The sequence below is a fragment of the Engystomops pustulosus genome, chromosome 5 (genome assembly GCF_040894005.1).
Source record: "Engystomops pustulosus chromosome 5, aEngPut4.maternal, whole genome shotgun sequence".
Taxonomy (NCBI): Eukaryota; Metazoa; Chordata; class Amphibia; order Anura; family Leptodactylidae; genus Engystomops; species Engystomops pustulosus.
Window position 1 is genome coordinate 191,552,310 of NC_092415.1, and position 23,095 is coordinate 191,575,404.

General features: G+C 43.0%; 1 protein-coding gene across 1 annotated transcript in view; it reads left to right on the forward strand.

The window, feature by feature from the left end:
- The first annotated feature begins 950 nt into the window (after window positions 1-950).
- The window catches only part of PIP4K2A (phosphatidylinositol-5-phosphate 4-kinase type 2 alpha), a 97,432-nt gene continuing 75,287 nt past the window's right edge, over window positions 951-23,095 (forward strand). Inside the window, exons 1-2 of the mRNA XM_072154174.1 lie at window positions 951-1,108; window positions 1,276-1,803. Coding sequence (XP_072010275.1) covers window positions 1,663-1,803 — 141 coding nt within the window. The 5' untranslated portion in view covers window positions 951-1,108; window positions 1,276-1,662. The remainder of the gene's footprint in view (window positions 1,109-1,275; window positions 1,804-23,095) is intronic.

The window sequence follows — 23,095 nt, forward strand, 5'->3', positions numbered from 1 at the left end:
ATGAAAATCCTGAGAATATTATTGGGGCACATAAACTTAACCGGTCCTGTCGCGATCCCCAATTCACTAAGATTGTGCGCCCGATATCCTGCATGTGTCGTTTCCCCGCTCAGGTCCGCCGGGGTTCACCTTCTTCTTCCCGGTGCATGTAAGTGCTGGGGCTTGCAACACAATTTTGAATGTTAAATCCCGCGCTCAGTCCGAATCAGTCGGGTTGTCCGACGACCACGGCCCCCCTGGTTTGTGTCGCACGAACGCCCGGACAGCATGGTGGTATTGTATTCAGGGGGGCACTATGGTGGCATTATATTCTTGGGGGGCATTATGCCGGCATTATATTCAATGTGGCACTAAGGTGACATTATATTTAGGAGGCGTTATGGTGGAATTTTATTCAGATCGCACTATGGTGGAATTATATTCAGTGGGGCATTACGGTGGCATTATATTAAAGAGGGGCACTGTGTTGACATTATATTCAGGGGGAACTAAGGTGGCATTAAAATAAGGGGGGACACAATGGTGGCAATATATTTAAGGGCATTACAGTGACATTATATTAAGGGGGGGGCACTATGGTGGAATTATATTCTTGGGGGATAATATGGTGGCATCATATTCAGTGGGGCAATAAAAGAGAATGATTTTGTGTAGGGGATATTATTATGTGATTCCCACCATATTGTGTAAGGGAAGATTATTCTTTGCATTAGAGATGGGCACTAGTCCTATGTAGAAGTGAGGCTTCATTTACACTGGACCCATCTATATAGTGGCATATAGTAAAGTGGCATATAGGTGGATGCCCCCAGTGCCAGTCTCCCAGTACTTGATACATCCCAATCGCCAGTCAGTATCTGACAACTTCCATATGATTGTATTTTTTCACGCCCTCCCGCACGTATTCCGCCTGGGGCAGAGGCTGATGAAACCAGGAATCCCCGCGCTGCTGCTGCAGCCTCTCTGGTGCTCGGGCCCGGCCGCGCCTCCTTCCTGCTCTCCTCCGCCTCCCTCCGCTGCTGTCAGTCGGTGGCGCTGCTGCTGCGGCCGGAAGCGCCGGTGAAGATGCAGCCCCGGGCAGGAGGAGGATAGACGGGGCAGAGCTGTGGTGAGCCCGGCTGGCAGGGAGGAGGGGGTGGCATGCATGTTGGGCTATGCCTGTGCTCTGCAGGGAGGGCTCAGGCTGCGGTAGGAGGGCTGCGGATCCGTCACAGTGTGTGAGGATGTGGGTGGACGAGGCAGCAGCAGCAACCTATATGTGTCTGTCTTTTGCAGAAGGAGCAGCTGGTGCAGCATCATTGCAGAGAGGAGATGGCTGGCAGGAGGGCACTGCAGTGACCAGAGCCTGGCATGAGCGACAGGGGGCTACCACCTCTATACAGGATAGAGGGCACAGCACCCAGCACTGAGAGCCCTGCACCCAGCACTGAGAGCCCTGCACCCAGCACTGAGAGCCCTGCACCCAGCACTGAGAGCCCAGCACTGAGACCTCTGCACCCCTGGAGCTACAAGCCCCCTGCCAGGCGCCTGAGGTTGGCACCATATTCCGGTGATTCTTTTTCCATGAACTTTGCAGATTCTGCCTGGATGCAGTTGTGGTGGGCACTGCAGAGATCCCTCTAGGTCGCCTTCCCTTCAGAGGAACTTACCTGGAGAAGAACCATGGCCGCAGCGAGCGCCGTAGCCGCAACGTTGGCCAGTAAGACCAAGACTAAGAAAAAACACTTTGTGGCACAAAAAGTCAAACTGTTCCGGGCCAGCGACCCGCTGCTCAGCGTCCTGATGTGGGGAGTCAATCACTCGGTAAGACACAATGCCCTATAGATGGGCGCTGAGGATGGTGCCAGGCAGTGCTAGGACATCCTAGTACAAAGCAGATGACAATGCGCTGATGTATTGTACAATGGGGGGCATGGTCCAGGTGGGGGGTGACTACACAACACTCTCACACTGGTGCCATGTCGATGCCCGGATGCTCTGGCGAGGTTGATTGGCATGCGATTCTTGGAAGTTTGAGATCATTTATGTTCTAGATGTAAAGTTATTGCATCTTTGTTAGTACAGAGGGGAATTAAACCCCCATACGGAAGTCACTGCAGGACCTGGTGACCACCTTAGTGTGAGGAACATCAGGACCTGGTGACCACCTTATTGTGAGGAACATCAGGACCTGGTGACCACCTTAGTGCGAGGAACATCAGGACCTGGTGACCACCTTAGTGCGAGGAACATCAGGACCTGGTGACCACCTTATTGTGAGGAACATCAGGACCTGGTGACCACCTTAGTGCGAGGAACATCAGAACCTGGTGACCACCTTAGTGCGAGGAACATCAGGACCTGGTGGCCACCTTAGTGCGAGGAACATCAGGACCTGGTGGGTTGTAGTCTTGGCCATACGACTACTCTACATTCTCCTCCGATGATCTTTCGCTTTGTGAATATATGGGATTAGTAGTGGATGTATCTGTAGACATGACATCTTAGACAAAGTGGACCTTTCATTTTTGAGTAGAGGTCCTGCACGTCTGGTTTATACAAAGTTTTTTTTAATTGTGTTTCTCCAGTAGAGATGCAAATTGTCTGACAACTTAACCCAGGGATGGACCAGTCCTGAGTAGTCTCTAACTGGTGTGTCAAAAATCGTAGTTTCCAAGTGGTGGTTCTGACTTTCACATTACTAAAAGGTCATGGACTGGTCTAACCTAAAGATGCAGATCAGTGATTATCTATGACAGATCTCAGGTGCCAGGAAGCCAATATGTGCCTAGAAGTTCTATTGGTGACTGTGAGGCTTCTAATTGATGGGCTACTCAGAATGTTATATTGGCTCATAATCGGCTGTGACTAGCTCATGTTTTGTAGGTTTCTGGATTCATTATGACAGTGAGGATTTATTGCTTGTCCAATAAGTTCCATAGGGAATTGTCCCTCGTCACCTCCCGTTATATAACTTAAATATTATAGGAGCATGGTGAACCTTTGAAGGATTTGTAGGATGTGTAATAATAGATGATTGATTCCCAATTCTATGACCCTAAAATTAAAATAGAATTCCAGGTGTATCACTGTGCCAATGCCCACAAATTGGGGGGACGCAAGCCGTGTAGAAGGACGACAGGGAGCTATGGAAACATATTGCTGTGTATTGTTGGAATACCCCTTTACTAATGACTGAGAACACATTTGATATATATCTATCTTTCTCTCTGTCTTCTATCTTTCCATGTATCTTATATCCTTCTATCTATCTTTTACTTTCTATCTTCTATATATCATACAACCTTCTATGCCTATATTTTCATATCTTTCTATCCATCTAATCTCATATTTATCTAGCAACATTATATCTATTTACATTTATCTCTATGTACTTATAATATTTATCTCTCTCTATCTTGTTTGTATCCAGTTTATATATCTATTTCATGTATCTATTTCTGATTTCATCTATCCATCTTCTCTATCTAGTACACATATATCACATCTATGTACTTCATTCTATCTCTATTTCTCAAATCTGTCCATCTAATCTCATATGTTTCTATCTATCTATCTCATATCTATCTATTATCTATCTATCTATCTATCTATCTATCTATCTATCTATCTATCTCATAATATCTATCTAATGTATTTATCTATCTATCATCTATCTAATCTTTACCTGTCTCATATCTGTCTATCTATCTATCTATCTATCTAATCTCCATCTGTCTATCTTTACATATTTCTCACATATATGTATATGGCTAATTATCTTATTTTATCCTATCAACCAATCACACATACATGATATATCTGTCTACATCAATCTGTATTCCTCATATCTATGTAAGCTCATCTATAACCTATCTATCTAATCTTCTATCTGCCTCACATCTGTCTATTTCTAATATCTATGTATCTATATGTCTCTGTATATGTTAGATGTATGTGTGTGTGTCTGCATGCGCTTTTTTCCGCCAGCTCCAAAACCACTGCAATTCCTGGAGTGTCACCCGTGTAATTTTAATCTGATTAGTGGATAGAAAGAAATATGATCGCTACTTGCTGATGGCTGAAGCCATGAAACTTTAAATATCTCTGCGGGTTCTTCTCTGCCCGTGCTGTGACTTATTAAGAATCGTAATCTTATTGGAAAACTCAACTACAAAGTGTTCTGACTGATCATTAAATGAAGCAGATGCTGTTCAGCTTCTAGCCAACATAATTATTGCATTCGCTCCATGATATTATCTTAAATTAAGACTCGAAGAGAAAGCAGAAGAAGGCAGGGGGCTTCACTTGGACGACAAGTACCAGAGCGACTCCAGGGCCTGGCCAGATAACCATCAGATATGATATTTATCTCTATGCATTGTGGCTTATACTATAGTCTGATATAAGTTTGTTTTAATTGGGTTGAAAATGTTGTCTTGGTCTACAATAGTCTTCTCTTCTTATAGGGGTGGTCTTATAATTGCCTTTAATTGCCAGATCCCCAGACTTTTGAAACTCTATTATTGTTTGGGTAAGCTTTAGCTTCTTAGAGGGAACATGAAGTATCACATTAGTCCATTGAGAAGGATAGAAATCGCTGCTTGTCATTGGTTCCTGACACTGACCCATATAGGAGTCCCACTCCCATATAGGTTTCCCACTATGGCGTCCATTTGCCCAGAGCATATAGAACATCCATCTATCTATCTATCGATCTATCTATCTACTAAATTCATCATCTCATGATCCAGACAATCTGTTGCCAAAGTAAAATACAATTCATAGAACCAATAATGAAAAGCATCCAGATAAATAAGCTAGGCGATGATGACTAGGTTTTATGTTAGCATTTATTTTGTGATGTCTTCCCAAGGGATCTTTACTCTTGAGGAACTTTGTACTCTGAAAGTATTTTTAAAGGGAGCTTGACAGATTACCTCATACACTACAATTTACAGGCAGCAAATTCTAAAGCAGTAGGAGCTGAGTAGGTTGTACATAGTGTCCTATCTGCAGGCAGCATGTTATAGAGCAGGAGGAGCTGAGCAGATTGTACAGTGTCCTATCTGCAGGTAGCATGTTATAGAGCAGGAGGAGCTGAGCAGATTGTACATAGTGTCCTATCTGCAAGCAGCATGTTATAGAGCAGGAGGAGCTGAGGAGATTGTACATAGTGTCCTATCTGCAGGCAGCATGTTATAGAGCAGGAGGAGCTGAGCAGATTGTACATAGTGTCCTATCTGCAGGCAGCATGTTATAGAGCAGGAGGAGCTGAGCAGATTGTACATAGTGTCCTATCTGCAGGCAGCATGTTATAGAGCAGGAGGAGCTGAGCAGATTGTAAATAGTATTATATCTGCAGGCAGCATGTTATAGAGCAGGAGGAGCTGAGCAGATTGTACATAGTGTCCTATCTGCAGACAGCATGTTATAGAGCAGGAGGAGCTGAGCAGATTGTAAATAGTATTATATCTGCAGGCAGCATGTTATAGAGCAGGAGGAGCTGAGCAGATTGTACATAGTGTCCTATCTGCAGGCAGCATGTTATAGAGCAGGAGGAGCTGAGCAGATTGTACATAGTGTCCTATCTGCAGGCAGCATGTTATAGAGCAGGAGGAGCTGAGCAGATTGTACATAGTGTCCTATCTGCAGGCAGCATGTTATAGAGCAGGAGGAGATGAGCAGATTGTACATAGTGTCCTATCTGCAGACAGAATGTTATAGAGCAGGAGGAGCTGAGCAGATTGTAAATAGTGTCCTATCTGCAGGCAGCATGTTATAGAGCAGGAGGAGCTGAGCAGATTGTAAATAGTATTATATCTGCAGGCAGCATGTTATAGAGCAGGAGGAGCTGAGCAGATTGTACATAGTGTCCTATCTGCAGGCAGCATGTTATAGAGCAGGAGGAGCTGAGCAGATTGTAAATAGTATTATATCTGCAGGCAGCATGTTATAGAGCAGGAGGAGCTGAGCAGATTGTAAATAGTATTATATCTGCAGGCAGCATGTTATAGAGCAGGAGGAGCTGAGCAGATTGTACATAGTGTCCTATCTGCAGGCAGAATGTTATAGAGCAGGAGGAGCTGAGCAGATTGTACATAGTGTCCTATCTGCAGGCAGCATGTTATAGAGCAGGAGGAGCTGAGCAGATTGTAAATAGTATTATATCTGCAGGCAGCATGTTATAGAGCAGGAGGAGCTGAACAGATTGTACATAGTGTCCTATCTGCAGGCAGTATGTTATGGAGAAGGGGGGACAGGGGGAGCTTAAAGGATTGAAAGGATGTGAAATGCAATCTACTTTGCTTAGATGTTGTATGTGTATTGCCTGTTTATATCTGCTGATGATTCTAGTTAATAGGGGACATATTAAATGTCTTCCATCTTCCAGATATAATATGGTGCGGGGCTTTGACTGATCTTGGGGTTACATAAATGAATGGATTGAGGCCATCTGGAATGAGGACTGTGTGTATTTGTAGCACCACTGACCTGGTAATGGAGCAGGGCCACATTCTCATTTCTGACATGCCTGAGGATTTGCCATTTTTTAGCAGCTGCCCCTTCCTGTCTGTCACCCTATACATCCCATTGACTTTAAAATTTTGTTGCAGCCACCAAAACTTTAAACTGTGATTGTCAAGGAAATCTACTTTATGGAATCCACTTTTTTTGAGTAGTTTTCTGTGGCTCATTCCAGAATTTTTTTATAATTTATTTGAACGCTGCCTACAGATTTCTAAACTTTACAGTATAATGTTCATATACAAATTACTCACAGTGGCTACTCGGGGAGTGGAGTAGCCTCCGTAAGCTCTCACGGCTTAGGCTATTCCATGCCCCACGTAGCCTATGCAGAGTCGCCCCCTGCTCGTCCATAGCGCCTATGAACGTGGTGGCACGTCCCGCGCAAGCACAATGACTCCAGTGCCTTGCCGGCCAGAGGGGAACTCTGTGCATGCGCAAAAGCTCCTGATCCTCTGCCGGCTTCACTGACCCGCATCGTGCCAGGGTCCACTATGCTTGTGCAGGCTGTGCCACTTTGTTTACAAGCGGCATGGATGCGCAAGGGGGCAGCTCTGCAGTGGCTACTCGGGGCGTGGAGTAGTTTCTGGGAGCTCTGGAGCTAAGGCTTCTCCACGCCCTGAGTAGCCCTGTAGAGCCCACCCCTCCCTGCACGTCCATAGCGCCTGTGACTGTGTCGGCACCTCCTGCACAGGAACAGTGGCTCCCTGTGAATACCCAGACAGAGGGAAACTCTGCGCATGCGCAGAAGTTCCTTGTCCACTGCCGTCTTACCTGAACCATGATCTGCCAGGATCCTCTACACCTGCACAGACCGTGCCGCTACGTTCACAAGCTGCATGGACATGCAGGGCATGGAGTCACCTTAGCTCCCAGAGCTCATAGAAGATACTCCATGCTCCAAGTTGCCTCTCAAGGGGATTTGCATATAAAGATTATAAAGCTTAGAACCCTATAGGCAGGATTTAAATAAATTCTTAAACGGGTTCTAGAACTAGCCACACATTGGAAATCTACCTCTGGATATACTCAAATAGATGCCAGACGTTTGATTTCCATTTACCATAGCCATAACGTATACTCCTCACCTTCACACCTCATTCATATGTATGGGTTATATTCTTCACCCATGACAGGTACTTATGTAGATGTGAGAGCAATGAATTTGTCTTGCATCTGCCCTTGAGATAAAATTTGATGACTCTTCATAGAGATGACTCTATGATAAAGATAAGCCATTGCTGCAACATTGGGTGGCCCATGGCACCACAATGCAGGAAACTTTAGAGGGTTAGAGTTGCTATAACACCCATTTGGGGAAGAGTATGGCAACACCCATTTGTTAACTTATTCATATATTTCCTGGAGGAGTAAGAGAGTAATAGTACAATGTGGAGTTCTCTGAAAACATACTCCAGGCATCTCATGATTGCATGATAAACCACGGATACTTATTCAGGGATCAAAGCACTGTGACTATGGTAATCTTCATATATATATTATCCATAGCCTCCTTCCTTTTAAAAACAACTTTGAAAATTATGTTGAAATTATGTTGATGAGTCAAAAGGCATCTGGGAGGCATAAGCAGAGCCCCTTGTGCTGCAGATTCACAGGATGTTACACTGTGCAGGAGTATTTCCCCCATCCACTGTGTGCTTAAACTTCCTCTGCTGCTGTAAGATGACATCAAGCAAATGGATGGGGAGATGGTGAAAAAGTGTAACAGCCTGTGAAGGTACAGAGGTTCTTTCAGACACATTGGGATAGTTTTAAAAGTTGATTTTAAAAGCAAGGAGGCAGTGGATAACAAACTAAGAAGATTTCCACAGTCACGGTGTCTGGATCTATGAGTGTCCGTGGATTTTGAAGGTTTAAAGTAACATCCCTTGCTCTTGTATGCAGTGGAATCCCTAACCACGTTCCCAGGAACTCCCCTATGATTTAGTTGAATCCTGTTTTTTGAAATCTAATCAGAATAATACAGAATAGATTTTCTGCTTATTTAGAAGTTGCTGAAATTTGTACAATATTGTTCTGGCGCTGAGAACCTTTTATTTGTCTCTGACATTTTTAGGGCATGTATGCATAGATATTTATAGCCGACAATTGTTACACTGCTGACACTGGGTTGAACAGAATTGTAACAAAATATTCTGTCCTTTGTTTAATTTTTATAGAACTGTTATACATTGTATCCGTCTGTGTTTATATTTGGTTCTCTGTGGAATATTCTCCATCCCATACCCTTTGGTATCATCTAGAGCAGCGGTGGCGAACCTATGGCACGGGTGCCAGAGGTGGCACTCGGAGCCCTTTCTGTGGGCACTCAGGCCATCACCAGAGATGACTCCAGGTATCTTCCTGCAGTCCCAGAGAGCCCAGGACTTGCTGTGCACAGAGCTATTTTAAAGTGACAGCGCTATCTGGGACTACTGGAGGAGTGGGAAGGTGTGGACTGATCTGGATTATCATTGTAGCTCCTGCTCCGGCCCTGACAATTCTTCCTGTTTATGGGACCCTGGAGCGAAGCTACAATGATCATCCAAATTTCTCCCATTTTGTGCTTTATTGGAGTCCTCAGGGTGCTGATATGAATGAAAGCTGTGACAGAGAAGGGAGTATAAATCACAAATTAAATTTCTGTGTTAAATAAATTTCTGCGATAAATAAGCAGTTGTAGTTTGGGCACTCGGCCTCTAAAAGGTTCGCCATCACTGATCTAGAGGTATATATCTATCTATAGAATATTCCTCTATATCACCCAGAGGAGCATAAATATTTATCTGTAACGTTGAGAAATATGACCCAGTGGTGTACATATATCTGGTTATATACCCCTGTATCACCCAGTGGTGTACATATATCTGGTTATATACCCCTGTATCACCCAGTGGTGTACATATATCTGGTTATATACCCCTGTATCACCCAGTGGTGTGTATATACAGTACAGACCAAACGTTTGGAAACACCTTCTCATTCAACGTGTTTTCTGTATTTTCATGACTATAAAAATTGTAGATTCACACTGAAGGCATCAAAACTATGAATTAACACGTGTGGTATTAAAAAAGTGTTAACTGAAAATATGTCTTATATTCTAGTTTCCTTTTTCTTTGATTACTGCTATGCACACTCTTGGCTTCTCTTGATGTGCTTCAAGAGGTAGTCACCTGAAAAGGTTTTCCACATCACAGGTGTCCTGTCAGGTTTAATAAGTGGAATTCTGTGCCTTATAAATGGGGTGGGGTCCATCTGTTGTGTTGTGTAGAAGTCGGGTTAATACACTGCTTATAGTCCTACTAATTAGACTGGTAGAATTTTATAGCTGGAAAAAAAACAGCTTGGTAAAGAAAAACGAGTGACCATCATTACTGACTGAAGGTCAGTCAGTCTGAAAAATTGGGAAAATTTTGAAAGTGTCCCCAAGTGTAGTTGTAAAACCCATCAAGCGCTACAAAGAAACTGGCTGACATGAGGAGCGCCCCAGGAGAGGAAGATCAAGAGTCACTTCTGCTGTGGAGGAGAAGTTCATCCGAGTCACCAGCCTCAGAAATCGCAGGATACCAGCAGCTCAGACTAGAGAGCAGGTCAATGCCGCACAGATGCATCTCTACACCAGCTGGTAAGAGGAGACTGTGTGCAGCAGCCTTCATGGTAAAATAACTGCTAGGAAACCACTGCTAAGGACCGGCAACAAGGAGAAGAGACTTGTTTGGGCTAAAGAACACAAGGAATGGACATTAGACCAGTGGAAATCTGGGATTTGGTCTGATGAGTCCAAATTTGAGATCTTTGGTTTCAACCACTGTGTCTTTGTGTGACGCAGAAAAGGTGAACGAGTGGCCTCTACATGCCTTGTCCTCACTGTGAAGCCTGGAGGAGGAGGAGTGATAGTGTGGGGGGCTTTGCTGGTGACATTGTTGAGGATTTATACTGGACCAGCATGGGTACCACAGCATCTTGCCGCTGCATGCTATTCCATTCGATTTGCGTTTAGTTGGACCATCATTTCTTTTTCAGCAGGACAAGGACCCCACACACACCTCCAGGCTGTGTAAGGGCTATTTGAACAAGAAGGAGAGGGATGGGGCGCTACACCAGATGACCAGACCTCCACATTCACCAGACCTGAATCCAATTTGGGGCGAGCTGGACTGCAGAGTAAAGGCAAAATGGCTGATAAGTACTAAGCATCTATGGGAACTCCTTCAAGACTGTTGGAAGACCATTTCAGGTGACAGCCTCTTGAAGCTCATCAAGAGAAGCCAAGAGTGTGCAAAGCAGTAATCAAAGCAAAAGGAACCTAGAATATGAGACATATTTTCAGTTGTTTCACACTAAATGTGCTGAAAAATCCAAACTCGGCTTATACTCGAGTCAAAAAAATAAATAAATGAAAACTCGCCTTTCTGGCGGCACCCGTAGATCTTCTGTGCGATCCATCAAGTATTGTTGTGCTGCACGACGGGGAAGGGGGGGCTATATACATTGGGGCAGGGGCTGGCAGGCTATATACACTGGGGCAGGGGCTGGCAGGCTATATACACTGGGGCAGGGGCTGGCAGGCTATATACACTGGGGCAGGGGCTGGCAGGCTATATATACTGGGGCAGGGGCTGGCAGGCTATATACACTGCGGCAGGGGCTGGCAGGCTATATACACTGCGGCAGGGGCTGGCTGGCTATATACACTGGGGCAGGGGCTGGCTGGCTATATACACTGGGGCAGGGGCTGGCTGGCTATATACACTTGGGCAGGGGCTGGCTGGCTATATACACTGGGGCAGGGGCTGGCTGGCTATATACACTTGGGCAGGGGCTAGCTGGCTACATACTGGAGAGGCTGTAACCAATGCATTTCCCACCCTTGGCTTATACTTGAGTCAATAGATTTTCCCAGTTTTTTGTGGTAAAATTAGGGGCCTCGGCTTATACTCGGGTTGGCTTATACTCGAGTATATACGGTATATAATGCCACATGTGTTAATTCATACTTTTCATGCCTTCAGTGTGAATCAACAATTTTTATAGTTATGAAAATACAGAAAACTCTTCGAATGAGAAGGTGTGTCCAAACTTTTGGTCTGTACTGTATATCTGGTTATCTGTGGACTATACCCATGTATTATCCAGTGGTATATATATTTGGTTCTTTACATAATTTCATCTATATCATCTAGATGGGTATATGTGTGGTTGTTTCTATGGAATGGCTCTATATGACATATCCATCTTTATCAACCAGTGGTGTTTATATCCATTTTTTTAAAATACCCTCCCATCCTGTATCACCCAGAGATGTATATATCTGGTCCTCTATGATATACTCTCCCATCCTGTATCACCCAGCGATGTATATATCTGGTCCTCTGTGATATACCCTCCCATCCTATATCACCCAGAGATGTATATATCTGATCCTCTGTGATATACCCTCCCATCCTGTATCACCCAGAGATGTATATATCTGGTCCTCTATGGTATACCCTCCCATCCTGTATCACCCAGAGATGTATATATCTGGTCCTCTGTGATATACCCTCCCATCCTGTATCACCCAGAGATGTATATATCTGGTCCTCTATGGTATACCCTCCCATCCTGTATCACCCAGAGATGTATATATCTGGTCCTCTGTGATATACCCTCCCATCCTGTATCACCCAGAGATGTATATATCTGGTCCTCTGTGATATACCCTCCCATCCTGTATCACCCAGAGATGTATATATCTGGTCCTCTGTGATATACCCTCCCATCCTGTATCACCCAGAGATGTATATATCTGGTCCTCTATGGTATACCCTCCCATCCTGTATCACCCAGAGATGTATATATCTGGTCCTCTGTGATATACCCTCCCATCCTGTATCACCCAGAGATGTATATATCTGGTCCTCTATGGTATACCCTCCCATCCTGTATCACCCAGAGATGTATATATCTGGTCCTCTGTGATATACCCTCCCATCCTGTATCACCCAGAGATGTATATATCTGGTCCTCTGTGATATACCCTCCCATCCTGTATCACCCAGAGATGTATATATCTGGTCCTCTGTGATATACCCTCCCATCCTGTATCACCCAGAGATGTATATATCTGGTCCTCTATGGTATACCCTCCCATCCTGTATCACCCAGAGATGTATATATCTGGTCCACTATGATATACTCTCCCATCCTGTATCACCCAGCGATGTATATATCAGGTCCTCTATGATATACCCTCCCATCCTGTATCACCCAGAGATGTATATATCTGGTCCACTATGATATACTCTCCCATCCTGTATCACCCAGAGATGTATATATCTGGTCCTCTGTGATATACCCTCCCATCCTGTATCACCCAGAGATGTATATATCTGGTCCTCTGTGATATACCCTCCCATCCTGTATCACCCAGAGATGTATATATCTGGTCCTCTGTGATATACCCTCCCATCCTGTATCACCCTGAGATGTATATATCTGGTCCTCTATGGTATACCCTCCCATCCTGTATCACCCAGAGATGTATATATCTGGTCCTCTGTGATATACCCTCCCATCCTGTATCACCCAGAGATGTATATATCTGGTCCTCTGTGATATACCCTCCCATCCTGTATCACCCAGAGATGTATATATCTGGTCCTCTGTGATATACCCTCCCATCCTGTATCACCCTGAGATGTATATATCTGGTCCTCTATGGTATACCCTCCCATCCTGTATCACCCAGAGATGTATATATCTGGTCCTCTGTGATATACCCTCCCATCCTGTATCACCCAGAGATGTATATATCTGGTCCTCTGTGATATACCCTCCCATCCTGTATCACCCAGAGATGTATATATCTGGTCCTCTATGGTATACCCTCCCATCCTGTATCACCCAGAGATGTATATATCTGGTCCTCTGTGATATACCCTCCCATCCTGTATCACCCAGAGATGTATATATCTGGTCCTCTATGGTATACCCTCCCATCCTGTATCACCCAGAGATGTATATATCTGGTCCTCTGTGATATACCCTCCCATCCTGTATCACCCAGAGATGTATATATCTGGTCCTCTGTGATATACCCTCCCATCCTGTATCACCCAGAGATGTATATATCTGGTCCTCTGTGATATACCCTCCCATCCTGTATCACCCAGAGATGTATATATCTGGTCCTCTATGGTATACCCTCCCATCCTGTATCACCCAGAGATGTATATATCTGGTCCACTATGATATACTCTCCCATCCTGTATCACCCAGCGATGTATATATCAGGTCCTCTATGATATACCCTCCCATCCTGTATCACCCAGAGATGTATATATCTGGTCCACTATGATATACTCTCCCATCCTGTATCACCCAGAGATGTATATATCTGGTCCTCTGTGATATACCCTCCCATCCTGTATCACCCAGAGATGTATAAATCTGGTCCTCTGTGATATACCCTCCCATCCTGTATCACCCAGAGATGTATATATCTGGTCCTCTGTGATATACCCTCCCATCCTGTATCACCCTGAGATGTATATATCTGGTCCTCTATGGTATACCCTCCCATCCTGTATCACCCAGAGATGTATATATCTGGTCCACTATGATATACTCTCCCATCCTGTATCACCCAGCGATGTATATATCAGGTCCTCTATGATATACCCTCCCATCCTGTATCACCCAGAGATGTATATATCTGGTCCTCTATGATATACCCTCCCATCCTGTATCACCCAGCGATGTATATATCTGGTCCTCTATGATATACCCTCACATCCTGTATCACCCAGAAATGTATATATCTGGTCCTCTGTGGAATTTCCACCATCCTTGTTTCACCCAGTGGTGTAAACATATATATAATCTGGTTCTTTATGGAATATCCCCCTGTATCATGAATGTGTATATCCGGATAGCTATAGAACACCCTTCCCCACACGTATAACCCTGAGGAGTATTAATATTACTACTTCTTGCGCTCTAAGGAATATCCCTCTGTATACCCAGCTGTGTATATATCTTGTTCTCTTTGGAATGTTTCCCCTGTATTATCCGGTGTTCTAAATATCTGATTCTTTATGGAATATACATATAGAACAAGACTCTAGCACGAATTTTAGAACATTTTGGAATTTTTTTAATTTGGAACAACCCATTTAACTTTTTTTCAAGCCAAAACCTGTGGTTGTTTTTACATGTTATCTAAAATGAAAAACTTAACGTGTGAATTAATCATTCACACACATATAATGGCCTATTAGTTTCCAGATTGTAGCTGCATTATCTGGACATTACAGGTTTATTTTGAACCCAGTTCGTATTGAGACGAGATCCTATAATGGAGCTAAAATAAAGAGGCGCAGTCATAAAATGCAGTTTTTATACCAGTCATTCTGAAATACCAGGGCCATTGCTTGGTGATATTGCCCTGGCATGCTGGACATTGCACATTCCTGTGCATTCTTATATATATATATATATATATATATACACCACTTGCATCTCATAGAAATGCCTTTTCTAAGCTCCGCTGGTTACATGTTTTATAGCTGTGTGATACAGAGGTGAGTGTTCTCTGCTGATTATATGTACATTGCCACTGTGGGTAATAAAAAGAGCAGTGAAGCGGGAAACATGGTCCTCTGTTTCTTCTCAACCATCCAAGGAGCCACGATTAGTTGAAGTGAAGCATCTCATCTCCACGTGTAGCTGCACACATGGCTGCCTCTCCTCCATCAGTGCCATATATTATATCCTCAGCCTCTATGTCATTTCATTGAATAGATTTCTGCTCCATTGTTTTATTAATCTCATTTATAGGCCGAGCTTTTCAGGTGCCCTGGGGTGGAATAATTGGGTTACCAGGTTGTGCATGAGTATATGGATTACATGTGGTGTATGACTTCACAGGTTGTAACATGTATGTGAGCGGTGTTGTTGGTTGGACCTGTTTGGCTGAGGCTCTGATCACTCTTTACTCCTCAACCTCAATCAATCTACAGCCACTTAACGGAAGTGATTTTGATTAACCCTTTCATGGCCAAGGGACATTGATACCAGAATATCCAGGTGATATTTTACAGTTCTGTTCTTCTTTACATATCAGAGTTGCAACTGCAAAAAAGCTGTTGTGGAATTCTCGGAATGTTGCCTCTTTTGTTATAATAATAATCGCTATAAATATGTTCTGTGTGTACTGACTGCTCTCGATTATCATCGATGACGTGTGACAGGATGAGTGTGCACTCCAGGAAGTGGTCTATACTGTATTCTGCTCTTATCTATCTATACATCTATGTCATCTCCTGGCAGGGTGCATTTCCATCTTTTGACAACTTCTCTAAACTTCGGTAGAAAATTTGTTAACGTCTTTAGCAAATTCAAAGAAAACATGTAAGCTCTGTGGTCACATAGAAACCAAACAAATTATATAATATGTATAAGTGAGTATACTGTAGCGACACTGATGCAGAAACATATCTTGTTCAATCCCTGATTTGAGTGGTTTTGCTCAAAAAACAATTATAAAATTCAGGACCTTGGGAAGGCTGGGGTGCATCCTGCCATATACACATTACACGGAGCTTCCTGAACTGTCCAGACAGGACTAATCAACCTGAGCTGGATCACTCATACACAGCAGCTTGGGGATGGTGAAGCGATTGATTACTTTTGCCTGTCAGGGACATCACACCGATGACATATTCTCGGCTTATGCTGTGCAGGGCAAGGCTGGAGCAGCGCATAATTAGAAGCGCCCGGCAGCCACAGGAGCGTCAGAGCCTCATTATCATAATTTTATAATTGTTTTTTCAGCAAAACCACGCAGTTTAGGAATTTAGCTACAGCACTCTCAAGGTTCACAATGCATGAAAACAAATGGTAGATTTCCTTTAATAGGTATCACTCTACAGATCCCAGTGTAAGTTTCTCCATAGTCCTCACCATTCCTGAGCAATCAAGGTCACTGTTTGCAAATCCCTATTGTCAGATGGGTGGAGCTAGGCTGCTTGCACCCATATGGCAATAGTAAGTCAAATTATCATACTAAGTGATGAAACTACCCAAAAAATGATGCAAATTCGGTACTCCACTGTCAGATGGGTAGTCCATGGCTGGAACAGGTCATCAGCCTCCACCCATCTCACAGTAGAGAGCAGTCAATTGTGAGTCTGATTTCTTGGGAATGGAGGGGGCAAGAGTAATAATTCCAACTACAACAGAATCGGTAAAACAAGGCCTATTACAGGATGCAAAGAGTTGGAGTTGAGGAAGGGGCACAAAATGATCCCTTTAATTGTGGATAAATAACAAAAAGTAGTGGAAGGGACTTTTACTACTGACTGAATATAATCTATTAGCCGTTCTGGAGAAGCCCACCTGGAATTTTAATTTAGTTGAAGTCTTCGAAAGAGAGAGAGAACAGCTGCGGGAGCTAGCGACGTCATTACAGATAAGTAAGGAATTGCTTTTTTAGGAAATTCCATCATTTATTAGAGGAATAACCATTCCAGATAATAAAACATGGAGTCAAATAACTGCAGCGACCACTTCAGGAGATCAGCATTTCTTGTGACCGGATAAAATCAACATAGAACTTGCCAGATTGTAAAAAAAAAGAAGTTTTGTGTTCCAAACCGCGATGACCCAATCCTGACTCACGAGGCTACGCAGCGCTTACATGGACTACTCGTAGCTTATCCTATTGTTCCCATTTCCCAGCATCCACTCTTAAAGTCTTTGCTCATTTCACCGTCAGGAGCTTCTGCTGATTTTTCTATCATTTCATCCGTAGTAAATTAAACAGACAACTGGAATGTGACAGAACAAATGTGCAGAGCTTAGACAGGAAGTGGCTTGGTGGGCGGATTGTCAAGAAAAAAACAAAAAAAAAAGCTTCAAAAATTTGCTGCAATGTATTTTTTTTTCTTTTTCGGTCTCGGATTGTTTAGATCTGGCTGTAGAAACTGAGAGGGAGGGAATGCTGTTACTTTTAGTGCTATAGTGTTGTCATAGACAAGGAAATCTACTTATAAATATGATAGCCATCAGGCTGAAAGTTAATTTGTGATTTTAAAGGTAACCTATCAATACATTGTTCACAAATAGAGCTAGTGACAGATTCCCATAAATGCGACCCTTCTTTTAGATAAAAATAGTTTCCCTCCCATCCCCATAAAGTCAACTTTATTATCTTACCTAGTATAAAGTCAGATAGAGCAGCGAATTGATCTGCTCGGCGAGTCCAGCTGTCCAAATTATGATGTGTTATGGGCAAAGTTATCCTATTATCTCTGTTATAATTTGCAGTTTTATAAGCAGTTTTCTCATCATTGGCAATTCCAAAAAGATCTTTTTTGTTCTTTATAATCTATGCATTAAAGGACATCTACCACCAGGATGAAGGACTGTATGCATTTGCATACAGTCTTTTATCCTGGTGGGAGATGTCGTTTCCAAACAACACAGCGAGGATGACAAGGTCCAAACTACAGGCAGTCCCCGGGTTACATACAAGATAGGGTCTGTAGGTTTGTTCTTAAGTTGAATTTGTATGTAAGTCGGAACTGTATACTTTATCATTGTAACCCCAGACAAATTTTTTTGGTCTCTGTGACAATTGGATTTTAAAAATGTTGGATTGTCATAAGAATCAGGATTAACAATAAAGCTTCATTACAGACGCCTCTGATAACTGTTATAGCTGATTATTGTAGCCTAGGGCTAAAGTACAGTAAATTGCCAACATCCAGAGGTCCGTCTGTAACTAGGGGTCGTATGTAAGTCAGGTGTTCTTAAGTAGGGGACCACCTGTATATCTAAACAAAATACAGTATAAACATCTACCAGTAATTTGGACCATACAAAGCTGCAGACAGTGTTCTGTATCTTCCTTGGAGATTTGTGTAGCCATATCTTTGTGGGTGTTGTCAGTAGCAGCAGGACTGTGAAACAATGCATTTGTATTTTAGGAAAGCAGCTGGACTTGGTGCACATGAGTGAGTTTCCTCACACTGCTGTGTTCTTAGATCCCTGCATTCATACAGCTCCCCAGACCCTCCTGTGCTGTTTTCAGTGAGTATAACTCACACACCAGTACACCCCAGTGCTCCAAGTCCAGCTACAATCTTGAAATATAAATGCATTATACATGGTCCTATTGCTACTAATAACCGATATAGTTACACAGCTCTCCAGGGACAATACCTTACACTCTCTGCAGTTTTGTATCAACAAATCTGCTGGTACACTCCCTTTAAGAATGTAGACCCTGCAATGATTAGGCGATATGCCACCCTAGCAAACATCTAATTTTGTCTGGGAAACATTACCATGTAACTAAAACTGATATCTGATAGATAAGGAGAAGCTGATAAAGTTTTTAATGAGTTCCCTTCTTACGGACATTAACATTAGGCTTATTATTCAATGAAATATTCTCTAGGTATGTAAGGAGTTAAGATTTAGCCTCCTCTCCTGTCTTGGACAACCCCTGTTAGACGAGCTCGACTTGAGTAGATAAATCCGTATAAGATGACCATTCCAACTCCTGTCGTTGGCTTGAGTCACAATTTACAGCTCCTTGTGTTTCTATGAGATAAAGTATCTTGATGGCACAAACTGTGTCTTTTAATAGAATTTTTTTACCAACTACAGCTCATCAATGTGAACCAATACTGGTGATGTCAGGAGGACATTGGGCAGAATAACTACAGATCTGAGACATAAAACACAGCGTAGAAAAAAAAAGCATCAATATTCTGCAGAGGCGCGGTGTCGGACACACTTGTCAAAATATCTGTCTGGATGTGTCACAAGATTTACGATGAAGAAAGGAAATTAAGTAAATTGGCTGTTATTCAGTTTCCAGATGTACTTCTGTGTAAGGCTTCCCGAGACACTATAGTCTGTCTCGCCGGAGTACCAGAGGCTCTTCTGTCTGCTGACCGGTGAAGATCAGGTCAATGGACATCAATGTAATTTTGCAAAACACCCCTTTAAGATGTTCATATACATGTTAAAAACTGTGCTGTAATCTTCTCATAGCTCTAGATACTCGGACATTAGATAGATCATTCTGAAGGGACTGAATTGAGTAGCCTGCTGAGATTCTTATATATAAAATATATATAACATGATCCGGATAGAGCCTGAGGGTTTAGGAATAATAGGGCACCGATTGAAGTGCATTACCGCTTCTCCTTATGCAATGTTTTGCAGGTTGTAATGATTTATTTTAATGTTATAAAATGTGTAAAATTACATCATAGAACAATGTAAAACATAAAGAAATGTATACAAATAGTATATAAAACCAATGTACATTTTAAAAATTTCATACTGAAAACACAAGAAATCTCAAGGTGTGGTGCCCATGCACACATAAACCCATAAGTTTTCCCTCCTCTGCCACTTTGCTTTCTGTGCCATCCCAAACCCACCCTCTTGCTGGCACTTTTGCTTTCCATGCCATCCCAAACCCATCCTCTTGATGACACTTTTGCTTTCTGTGCTATCCCAAACCCATCCTCTTGCTGGCACTTTTGCTTTCTGTGCCAAACCAAACCCATGCCCTTGCTGGCACTTTTGCTTTCCGTGCCATCCCTAACCCATCCTTTTGCTGACACTTCTGCTTTCCGTGCCAACCCAAACCCATCCTCTTGCTGACACTTTTGCTTTCTGTGCCAAACCAAACCCATCCCCTTGCTGGCTTTTTTGCTTTCTGTGCCATTCCAAACCCATCCCCTTGCTGGCACTTTTGCTTTCTGTGCCATTCCAAACCCATCCCCTTGCTGGCACTTTTGCTTCCTGTGCCATCCCTAACCCATCCTTTTGCTGACAGTTTTGCTTTCCGTGCCAAACCAAACCCATCCCCTTGCTGGCACTTTTGCTTTCTGTGCCAACCCAAACCCATCCTCTTGTTGGCACTTTTGCTTTCCATGCCATCCCTAACCCATCCTCTTGTTGGCACTTTTGCTTTCCTTGCCATCCCTAACCCATCCTCTTATTGGCACTTTTGCTTTCTGTGCCAACCCTAACCCATCCAGGTTTGGTAAGAAAATAGACAATGCTAATATCTACCTCATGTCCATAAAAATAGCAAAAACAAAATTATTCTGAGAGCGCTATTTAACATTTTCTGCCTGTAAATATTCGGCATTGGGGCCAAATGTCCACTTTTAGAACTGTACTCCATCCATGTCTCCATTTAGTTGAGAGCATTTGTCAGGGGGCCAGATCTCTTATGGTCAGGATTACATTCTATTATCTTTGGTGAGTAAAAGCGTCCTGTGCGGTGTATCCTCTCCGAACGGGATGTTGGGGTTTTATAAATAAATTTGATGCAGTGTTTGGATAACGGGTTTGGAGTATAGGATGAGATCTCTGTGGGATTTCTCTGGCTTGTTTTGTACTTTGCATGCTTTTAGTGTTAATCCTTTGTTGTTTCGACAAGAGCTGTATGTTACTCGCACGGCTGTTTTGTACACTCCAGTCTTCCAAGTAGGATTTTTTACAATATGTTCTCTGGTGACCATACAAGGTAATATACCAATGTCTAATAGGTGGGAATATGGTGGTCCATAAACCTAAATATACACCAGGTGCCACGGGATGCACTGTACTTAACCCAATGGTGCATCCTGCTTTCAGATATACAGATTGGTACAGTGTGCATGTCCACATACCGTAGTGATTATTTTTGGTGCAAAAAAAAACAAGAAAAAACAAAAAAATAAAAGAAATATGTCCAAAAACCTTTTATTCCAAAATATTTTCACGAAATGGGGCTAACTTATTTCGGCTATCCTTTTCTGCACCAGTCATAAGCCGTTCCTCTTCTGGTCTGAAAATAGCCACAAGTATTAAATTTTGTGTGCGCCGAAAATGAAATCTTTTCCAAATATGGACCAATGTAGCCTATAAATGCCTATAAATCTAATGCCCAGAAGCCCCCGTTCATCAATAAAATGTTTAGCAGCCACCCTAGTAATTCATTGCCCCGCAGCTTCCCCTCACTAATGAAATGCCTGGCAGCCTCCCCTCATTAATGGATTGCCCAGGAGTTTCCCCTCATTAGCGAAATACCCAGCAGCCTTCTCCGGTAATTAAATGCCCAGCTGCCTCCCTGAGTAATGAAATGCCCAGCAGCCTCCCCCAGTAATGTAGTGCCCAGCTGCCTCCCTGAGTAATGTAATACCCAGCAGCCTCCCCAAGTAATATAATGCCCAGCAGCCTCCTCCAGTAATGAAATGCCATGCTGCCTCCCTGAGCAATTGAATGCTCAGCAGCCTCCCTGAGTAATATAATGCCCAGAAGTACTCTGGGCATTAAACCTGTATTTTTTTAAGCCTCACTGTGAAGGTTATGGGTAACTAAATGCTACAAGGACAAACTTATTGATCACCTGGAAATGTGCTGAACATAATACTCAATGATCTCACCTTCACCAAAGAATATCCAACCAGCAAGTTTCTAAGTTTGTATTTACCAACTTGGGTACACCCAACATGAATATGAAATTGTAACAGTTTGAACAAATACTCAATTCTTTGGTTTTCCAAGGCAAAAAAAAGCAGCCTACCCGAGTAATATAATGCCCAGCAGCCTCTGAGATCCGAGAAGCAGGCTTAAAAAGTTTTTTTTCGGGTTTAATCGAAAACCTATAACCGGCTTAATGGGGGTGGTAATAAAAGAAAAAAGAACTTGCCTTTGCCAGTGGTCCTGTTTTCCTGCGATGTCTCCCATCACTACCTTGTCTATATTTGTTTACAGAGGCAGGGAACACGGACCCGACAACATCCGGTCGCCGGCCACAGCATTGTATCTTGGCTATTTAGCATGGATTAAAGCAAAGTGGTCATCTTGTGGGCAGCACGGGGGCTTAGAGGTTAGCATTACAGTCTTGCAGCGCTAGGGACCTGGGTTCATGTGCCAGGACCAACATTTGCAAAGAGTTTGTATGCTCTCTCCTTGTTTATGTTGGTTTCTACCGGGTCCTCCAGTTTCCTCCCACATGCCAAAACATACTGGTAGGTTGATTAGATTGTGCGCCCCATTGGGGACCGGGACTGATTTGGCAAACTGCGCTGCGTAATCTGTGTGCGCTATATAAATTAAGGAATTATTATTAACCAATTATCTTGTAAGCGCATGTCTCCAAACTCTTATGATTGCAGAGAAAGAGTCGGCAGAAAAATACGTATTTTTAAACTAAGATTTTAAGGAATTTTTAATATTATTAGAGCTCAGACAAGATGGCAGCCCCCATTGTTGTGGACAGAAAATAAAAAGTAACGTACTGTACATCCAAAAATTAAAAATAATTAAAACAAAAAGTTGCTAATTCATTTGGGGAAGTTCCTTCTTGGTTCTCTCTTTTTGACTTCTGCTTGTGGTAGGGTGTTTTCTCTCACTACTAGATATCTGCATAGATAAGTTCAGCAACGTTACCAAATAATTTAGCACTTCCGAGAAGTTTTAAGTGTAATTTTGGAAAGACTTGCAATCTATTGGATCTATTGTATAGACGTAGGTTAGGCCGGCAAACTCAGTTAATCGGTCATTGGGAAATATTAAATTTGTG